Source organism: Bos javanicus, chromosome X (assembly GCF_032452875.1).
Source record: "Bos javanicus breed banteng chromosome X, ARS-OSU_banteng_1.0, whole genome shotgun sequence".
In the NCBI taxonomy this organism is placed as follows: Eukaryota; Metazoa; Chordata; class Mammalia; order Artiodactyla; family Bovidae; genus Bos; species Bos javanicus.
In genome coordinates, this window is record NC_083897.1 from 39,484,689 (window position 1) to 39,493,844 (window position 9,156).

At 54.6% G+C, this 9,156-nt stretch overlaps 2 protein-coding genes across 2 annotated transcripts; one reads left to right on the top strand and one right to left on the bottom strand.

The window, feature by feature from the left end:
* Positions 1 to 298: 298 nt before the first annotated feature.
* On the bottom strand, positions 299 to 2,694 carry LOC133242256 (melanoma-associated antigen 10-like). The gene has a single exon (XM_061408359.1). The coding sequence runs from the start codon at positions 2,692 to 2,694 to the stop codon at positions 1,933 to 1,935; it is 762 nt and encodes a 253-aa protein (XP_061264343.1). The 3' UTR covers positions 299 to 1,932.
* Positions 2,695 to 4,254: 1,560 nt separating this feature from the next.
* LOC133242846 (melanoma-associated antigen 10-like) lies at positions 4,255 to 8,147 on the top strand. Its single transcript, XM_061409075.1, has 3 exons — positions 4,255 to 5,311; positions 6,085 to 6,177; positions 6,534 to 8,147. Exon 3 carries the CDS (start codon positions 6,554 to 6,556, stop codon positions 7,346 to 7,348), a length of 795 nt encoding a protein of 264 aa, XP_061265059.1. The 5' UTR covers positions 4,255 to 5,311; positions 6,085 to 6,177; positions 6,534 to 6,553; the 3' UTR covers positions 7,349 to 8,147.
* The last annotated feature ends 1,009 nt before the right edge of the window (positions 8,148 to 9,156 follow it).

Consider the following 9,156-nt stretch of genomic DNA (forward strand, 5'->3'; position numbering starts at 1 on the left):
GTTGTTTCAGACTTACAGGTTCTGTGTGCTTGCATTTGGTTTCCTTTCTTTTTCCTTTTTTTTTTTTTTTAATTGTGTCTTTTTCTTTTTTTTTCTTTTTTACTTTACAATATTGTATTGGTTTTGCCCTTTTTTAAACATACTCAGCATCTTTTCTCCAAAGTTTCGTTGTCTCTCTTTTTTTTTATTTTGAAACTGTCAATAGACTTTAATTTGAGCTTTTCCATTGTAACCCTTTAAGATTTGAATAATATTTGTGAAAATCGTGGGCTTCTCATATGCCCTCACCCAGTTTCCCCGCTTACTAATATCTTACATTAATATGATACATTTATTACTGAGGAATTACTGAGGAAGTATTAATGAGGAAGTATTGATGCATTATTTATTATCAACTAAAGCCCATACTTTACTCAGATTTCTATAGGTTTTACCCACTCCAGGATCCTGGCCAGGAAACCAGCCTAACATTTAGTTGTAATGTCTCCTTGGCTTCCCCATAGCTTTAACATTTCTTTGTTTTGGATGATATTGACAGTTTTGAGGAGTACTCAGTAGATGTTTTGTACAATGTCCCTTGATTGGGATTTGTCTGATATTTTACCCGTACCTAGTCTTGGAGTACGGAGAAGGCAATGGCACCCCACTCCAGTACTCTTGCCTGGAAAATCCCATGGATGGAGGAGCCTGGTAGGCTGCAGTCCATGGGGTCACTAAGAGTTGGGCACGACTGAGCGACTTCACTTTCACTTTTCACTTTCATGCATTGGAGAAGGAAATGGCAACCCACTCCAGTGTTCTTGCCTGGAGAATCCCAGGGACGGGGAGCCTGGTGGGCTGCCGTCTATGGGGTCGCACAGAGTCGGACACGACTGAGGTGACTTAGCAGCAGCATGGGGTATGAAAACACCTCATTTGCCCCTGTGATCAACAGCAATGTGACAAGAGCCAGGGCCCCTTCCTTCCTGCCCAAGAAAGAGATCTCTCTGGACTTTATCCAAGATGCAAAAGGACACCTCACAGCAATGATCCATTTCAGAATTTCCCGTCACCCCCCAGACACACTGTCTGCAAGTCTGAGGGCTGCCACCACCCAGCCTCATCACAATCACCTCCCACAGAAGGAACCCAGCTTTCCCAAGCTCCAAACCACCCTGGCTCAGGCGCCAACAGCCCAACACTCCTCCTGTAACCCCACCACCCCGCCCTGGGTTGCATTGTTCATTGCGACTAGGGGATGTCTTTCCACCTTCCTCATGTGACTGCAGCTCCTAGACCGTCACTCTAGGTGTGGGGGTGTCCTGCTTCTCCTAGTGTCCCCACTGCTAACACAGCATTTCACAGAGCAGAGGCTCCATAAAGGTCTTTGGAATACACGAGCCAGTGAGCAGGGGGCTCAATTAATTATCTGCTACTTCCTAAAATAACCCAGGCAAATCCAAATAGAGAGAGATAATTTAGTTTTAGAAAATGACACACAAGAAGGACAGAACCGTGAATTCACTACAATTACTTTTATCATCTAATTCTTCCTGCATCAATATTACTGCTAAGTAGGCTCACTTTTCCACAACAGTTCCAATTCCAATTCCATTGCATCCTGTTCAGGACCACAAAACACAATGGAAGAGTCTCCAGTCTCTTTTACAAAACAGTGAAGCTCTTGTTCTTGAACTGGGTAAGTACAAACACACTGTGATCAACATCATTCACTAAGTTAAGACACTGAAGTCTATTTAGCCTTCTACGAAAATAATCAAAGTTTGAAAGTTCTCTAAAGAAAACAGATGAATCCCCATGTCATCATAGAGAACAGGAACCCAAAGATGCTATACACCAGTTTCCCCAACTGGCCTGGGCCAGCACTTCTGAGAAGGCTGATCTCTCCCTCTTCAATCACAGAGGGAAGGATCACCTGGATGCTGCTCTGGCTCAGGCCGCCTCGTCCTCCTCCCTTGCAGCCTCTGTAGACAGGGGTGGGAAGGCCCTCAAAGCCCTTTGTTTGACCCTGAGCAGAAATGCCACGACTTCCCACTTGCTGGTCTCCGCATAGGCCTGGGGAACCCACAGGAACTCAGAGCGGGCAGGGTGGCTGTCAGGCACCTGCCGGTATGCCAGGTACCCCTCCTGCACCCACGTGTGGGTAAGCAGCTCCCTGGGCTCCCCAAAGTTGCAGTGCTCACTCTTGACACACACACCCATCCTGCTGAGTGCTCCCCAGACCTTCTCCTCAGGGGCGTGGTCTGCATTCCACATGATGAGGCTGAGGACCAGCACCAGGAGGCTGGCCCTGGGCAGGCCCTGCCCACTGTTCAGCATCACATCATAGGTGAGGCCCATGGTGGGGACCATGATGTAGATGTGCTCCCTGGGTTCCACCTTCTTCACCTCCACACCACAGACCAGCTGCAGGCACTGTGAGGCTTGGCTGAAGACTGCCGGAAAGTGCTCCTGGTTATCCCTGAGGGCCTTCTTTAGCATTTTCACCTGGGAGGTCAGCTCCTTGGCTGGATACTTGAGCAGCAGGAACTTAATCAGGTTGGCCACCATCTCATTCAGAGCTACCGGGGGCAAGGGCAGAGACTGGTGGGGGGGCAGATGCAGTCTCCCTGCCTCAGGCCCCAAGAGCTGAGCCTCCACTGGGCCCTGGGCCTGGGTCCTAAGTTCTTCCTCGGGCTTGCTCAGCTCACTCATCTCGACCATGAGGGCGATGCCTGGGATCAAACCACAGCCTGAGGCAGGAGTGAGGCGGGGGTGGGGGGGAGATGGGCACATATGGGGACCACGGGCCTGGATGGTGGAGAGAGGGGCTGTGAACAGCCTCAGCTGAAAACCACAGCCTGGACGGCCACAGGCCACTTACACATCTCCTCTTGAAAGGTGCTCTCAGACTTCACAGGGGCAAGCCTCCAGGGCATCCAGTCCCCTGGCTACCTGAAGAAGGAAGTGAGGTGTCTCCCCAGGGTGCAGTCAGCACAGTCCAAGATTTCCACAACTGACAAGGTAGTGGGATTAGGCCCTTGTGGGGTCCCCTCTGTTCTGGGATGGGGAGCCCCTGGTGCACACTCAGGGCACCCTCCTCATCTTGACTCCTGGTACTGCCTGGACCACCTCTGCTCTCTGACTTCAGGACATGGCCCTCAGACCTCTGCTTTTGCCTCCTGGTTCCTGGAGCTCCTGTGAGAGAAAGGGAGGAGGCAGCTGGGGGTATCCTGTGGCACAGCCCTGAGCCTTCTCTGACGGTACGAGCAGTGGACTCTGTGAGGTCCCCTCAGTTTAGTGTGGTGGGAGGTCCCCTCAGGGCTCTCTTGCAGTGCTCACCTTTCCCCTGGTACAATCTGGTCCCTACCCTCTGGGGACCTGCGAGGAAACTCAGAACAAGACCCTAGCCTGAACAAAAAGTGCTGAGGGGCCCCACATGAGGCTGCACCTGCCCAGGGAATCCCGCGGGTCCTAGGCTGGGGAGATGCTCGGTCCTCAACTCCTCCTCACGTCCTGCCTGGCCTCCCAGCACTGACCACAGGGGCGGGGGTCTGCTTAGTCCTCCATCAGGGTTGGTGTGTCCAGCCTCTGCTAACCTGAAGCCATCTGCACTCCACCCGAAAAACCTCATCTCACGAGGTCCCTAGGCCAGATGTCAAGAAACTGCTCACCCTGCTCTGGGCCCTCCAAGACCCTCCTGCAAGGGCCAAGATCCCTCCCTGTTGGGGTGTAACTGCCTCTGTCCCTCCTCGCATGGAGCCTGTACTCCAGGCAAGACCTGCAAGTGTCCTGTCTGCAATCTGGAGGCTCTGCTGCTTTCACCTGTCTCTCTGACAGGGATGTCAGGCAATGCGGCACGAGGTCGTCCTGCCTGGGGACTACCAGGGTTCCCTCTGGTCTGAGATCTGACTACCCTCAGTCCTCACTCAGGGTGTTCACCTTGACTTCTGGTGGACCTAGGCTCTGTCCTCTCCCCACCAGGAAAGGTGGGAAGAGGTCCCTGCTCCTCACACCAGGTCCCTACTCTCACAGACCCGGGTCTCAGGAAGACAGGACAGACCGAGTGTGCTCTTCTCACCCCGAGGGCTCCCAGGGCCGATAACAGGGGCTGAGATCTGTGGGGTTCCATCAGTCTTACCTTGGGGTCCCTAGAGTCTTCACTTGGGGTCCCTTCAGTCGTCCCTCAGGGACCTCAACTTGTCTCTGTGTAGGACTTTGGATTCTCTCCTCTCCCCACTCATGCCCCATCCCTTATGTCAGGACCCCAGTTTCTCTGAGACCTGGATGTCAGGAAGTCAGCCCCCTATACCAGGTCCCCAGTCTCTCTGACACCCGGATGTCAGGAAACACAGCATGGTTCGTCTGCCCTGTGTCCTCCCAGGGCCCACTCTGCTCTGCGGTCCAGCAGCCCCTGAGTCCTCCCTCAGTGTCCTCACCTTGACCCTCAAAATAACTAAGATCTTCCCGCCTGCCCATCTGAGGCCCTGCCCCTTCTAACAGTTGCCTAATGTCTCTGAGACGCAGATGCGCAAGTCAGAACAGGCTGCCAAGTGCTCATCCCACCACCAGGGTGGCCCAGGGCTGACAGCAGGGGCAGGGATCAGTGGGGTTGCCTTTCATCATCCCTCAGGGACCACATCTTGAGCCCTGACAGATCTGGGGATGCCCTTTGTGTTGACCAGAGGCGGGACCCTCACATCAAGGCTCAGGGAGCACAGAGGGTGGATGAGCACATGTTGCATTTCCTGACATCCAGGTCTCAGAGAAACTGGGGACCTGGGAAAGGGGGCGTGGCCTCAGGTGAGCAGAGGGAAGAAGCCCGGCTCCTCCAGAGTTTCAAGTTGAGGACCCTGAGGGAGGACTGAGCGGGCTCTGGACCCCAATCGGAGGAGACCTCAGAGAAGCTTGTAGCTGCTGCCGGTCCTTGGCGGCCCTGGGGTAGGATGAGCCCAATGTGCGGGGTTTCACTTCCTCATATCCTGATCTCAGACTGGAGACCTGGTTAGGCGGCCTGACTTCCTGACGTCCGGATCTCAGACTGGGGACCTTGCATATGGGGCGGAGCCTTAGGTGGTCCAATTCCCAGGTCTGGTGGGGGGTCAGGTTGAGGACCCTGAGGAGGAACTAGAGGACCCTGAACTCCAATCAGAGGACACCTCAGAGAAGCTCATCTCTGCCGTCAGTCCAGGGCAACTGTGGGGGTAGGATGAGCGCAGCAGGCATGGTCTGACTTCCTGACATCCGGGTCTTGGAGAGACTGGGGCCCTGGTATAAGGGGCGGGGCTTCAGCTGGGGAGAGGCGAGAATCCCAGGTCCCGGCCGGAGGCAGGTGAGGTGCCTGAAGGAGGACTGAGGGGACCCTGCATGAGGACCGACGGAACCCCACAGATCCCCGCCCCTGTAGTCGGCCCTGGGAGCACATTCTGTCTGTCTGCCTTTCTCACATGCTGGTCTCAGAGAGACTGGGGATCTTGTGAAAGCGGAGGGGTCTCAAAATGGCGGACGGGACAGTCTCCGGTCCTGCCTGAGGGCCAGGCTGCATGCAAGGATGGACTGAGGCGGAAAGACCCCAACAGGGAGGCAGGGATCCTAGCCCTTGTGGGGACTCTTGGAGGCCCTAGAGTGGGGTGAGCAGTTTCTTGACTTCTGGCTTAGGGACCTCGGGAGGTGAGGTTTTTCTGGGCGGAGGGCAGAGGCTTCAGGTCGGCAGAGGCTGAACTCCCCAAACCCGAGGGAGGACTAAGCAGACCCCCCACCCCTGTGGTCAGTGCTGGGAGGCCAGGCAGGACGTGAGGAGGAGCTGATGACCGAGCATCTCCCCAGCCTAGGACCCACAGGAAGCCCTGGGCAGGTTCGGCAGCGTGTGGAGCCCCTCAGCGCTTTCTGTGGAGGCTGGGATCTTGTTCTGAATTTCCATGCAGGTCCCCAGAGGGGAGGGACCAGGTCGTGCCAGGGGCAAGGTGAGCACTACAAGGGAGCCCTGAGGGGACCTCCCGCCACACAACTGGGGGGACCTCACAGAGTCCACCCCTCGTACTGTCACAGAAGGCTCAGGGCAGTGCCACAGGATACCCCCGAGCTGCCCCCTCCCTTTTCTCACAGGAGCTGCAGGAACCAGGAGGCGAAGGCAGAGGGCTGCAGCTGGTGTCCTGAGGTCAGAGGGCAGAGGAGGTCCAGGCAGTACCAGGGGTCAAGGTGAGGAGGGTACCCTGAGTGTGCACCAGGGGCTCCCCACCCCAGAACAGAAGGGACCCCACAAGGGCCTAATCCCCCACCTTGTCAGCCTTGGAAATCTTGGACTGTGCTGACTGCACCCTGCGGAGCCACCTCACTTCCTCCTTCCGGTAGCCAGGGGACTGGCTGCCCTGGAGGCTTGCCCCTGTGAGGTCTGAGAGCACCCACCCCTCAAGAGGAGACCTGTAGGTTGCCTGTGTCAGTCCGCCCAGGGTGTGGTGCTCAGCTGAGGCCATTCACAGCCCCTGTCTCCCCCAGCCTGGCCTGTGGTCCCCATCTGTCACCCTGGCTGACTCCTGTCTGTGGTTTGATCCCAGGTATCGCGCTCGTGGTCGAGATGAGTGAACTGAGCAAGCCCGAGGAAGATTTTCAGGACCCTGGCGAGGCCCAGGGCCCGGTGAATGTGCAGCTCTTGGGGGCTGAGGCAGGGGTGGCTGCATCCGCCTCGGCCTCCTCCCCCACAGTGTCCTCCTTAGGCACTGGGGAGTCCTTGCCCCAGGAAGCGCTGAACGAGATGATAGCTAGCCTAATGAAGTTCCTGCTCCTCAAGTATCGAGCCAAGGAGCTGACCTCCCAGGCGGAAATGCTGAATAAGGTCCTCAGGGATAACCAGGAATACTTCCCGGTGGTCTTCAACCAAGCCTCGCAGTGCCTGCAGCTGGTCTTTGGCGTGGAAGTGAAGGAGGTGGACCCCAGGGAGCACATCTACATCATGGTCCCCATCCTGGGCCTCACCTGCAACGCAATGCTGAACAGTGGGCAGAGCATCCCCAAGGCTGGCCTCCTGGTGCTGGTCCTTAACCTGATCATGCGGAATGGAGACCGTGCCCCTGAGGAGAAGGTCTGGGGAGCACTCAGCAGATTGGGTGTGTGTGTCGGGAGTGTGCACTGCATCTTTGGGGAGCCCAGGGCGCTTCTGACCCACGCGTGGGTGCAGGAGGGGTACCTGGAGTACCGGCAGGTGCCTTACAGCCACCCTGCTCGCTATGAGTTCCTGTGGGGTCCCCGGGCTTATGCGGAGACCAGCAAGTGGGAAGTCATGGCATTTCTGCTCAGGGTCAAACAAAGGGCTTTGAGGACCTTCCCACTGCAGTCTGCAGAGGCTGCAAGGGAGGAGGATGAGGTGGCCTGAGCCAGAGCAGCATCCAGGTGATCCTTGGCTCTGAGATTGAAGAGGGAGCGGTCAGCCTTCTCAGAAGTGAGGGCCTGGGGCAGTTTGGGGAACCAGTGTATCAGCTTCTTTGCATTCCTGTTCTGTACGATGACGTGGAGATTCACCAGTTCTCCTTAGAAAATTTTCAAACTTTGATTGTTTTCATAGAAGGCTAAATAAACTTCAGTGTCTTAGCTTCATGAATGATGCTGATCACAGTGCGTTTGTGCTTACCCAGTTCGTGAGCAAGAGTTTTGCTGTTTCGTAAAAGAGATCGGAAACTCTTCCATTGTATTTTGTGGTCCTGAACAGGATGCAATGGAATTGGAATTAGAACTGTTGTGGAAAAGTGAGCTTGCTTAGCAGTAATATTGATGATGGAAGAGATGATAAAAGTAATTGTAGTGAATTCATGGTTCTGTCCTTCTTGTGTGTCATTTTCAAAAACTAAATAATCTCTTGTTCATTTGGATTTGCCTGGGTTATTTAAGGAATCAGCAGATAATGAATTGAGCCCCCCGCTCACTGGCTTGTGTATTCTGAAGACCTTTATGGAGCCACTGCTCCATGAAAGGCTGGGTTAGCAGTGGGGACACTAGGAGAAGCCGGACACCCCCCACACCATGAGCGATGATCTAGGAGCCGTAGTCACACGAAGAAGGTGGAGAGAAGTCCCCTAGTCACACTAAACCAGGCAACACAGGGCGGGGCGGTCAGGCTCCTAGAGGAATGCTGGAATGTCAGTGTCTGAGCCAGGGCGTTCTGGGGGCTTTGGGAAGCTGGGTTCCTTCTGTGGGAGGTGATCGTGAAGAGGCTGCGTGGTGGCATCCCTCAGACTTGCAGGCAGTGTGTCTTGGGGGTGACGGGAAAGTCTGAAACAGATCATTGCTGTGAGGTATCCTTTTGCATCTTGGATAAAACACAGAGAGATCTCTTTCTCGGGCAGGAAAGAAGGGGTCCTGACTGTTGTTGCATTGGTGTTGACCACAGGGGAAAAGGACGTGTTTTCTACCACTGCCCCACCATCTGCTTGGAATCCTGGAGAAGAGCAAATGTTGCTTTGAAGTATGGCCCAGCAGTCCCTGGGCTGGCCCTCTACTCTCTGTCCTGGGAAAGCGGATTACCAAGTATATTGAAATGACCATTTATTTGGTCATCTGGACTTTATTTTGGCCACTTGTGCACATGCTCTAGATTTCAGAGGGATGAAATGAGTGAAGAGAAGCTGCCAAGTGGAGAAATCCTGCTGGGTGACTGGATCCTGGGAACTTTGATTCCCAGCTGGGAAAGACACTGCTCCGCACCCCTCAAACACATGCATACACCCAGGTTGAATAATATAACCCCTAAGAGGAAAACACACAGAGCAGCGATTTTGACGGTTTTTTTATTTATCTTAGACTCAGAGTCTGAGATCCAAATGACAAAAGAGATACGTACTAGCCAGAAAAGATGCAACATCCACCAGTGTCCGTGGCTTCAGGCAGGTTCAGAAGTGTGGAGGCAGCAGAGACTCAACAGGTTAAGGCTGTGCCTGGCATCAAATGACAGGAGCGAGTTCCGGGCCTAAGGAGGTGGTGAGGTTACTGCAGTGCGGTGTGCGGGTGGGTGCAGGGGGCTGAAGGGGCCGCTCTCCCTGCTGAGTGCCAGAGAACAACGGGAACAGATGTGATTCTGGCCGCGTACGTGGCATCTGCCACATAGTCAGTGGACACTTGGAAATGGTTGAGAATTTCAAGACCCGTGTGACCTGCTCAGACTCTCTTCCCCAAAACAAAGGAGATTGT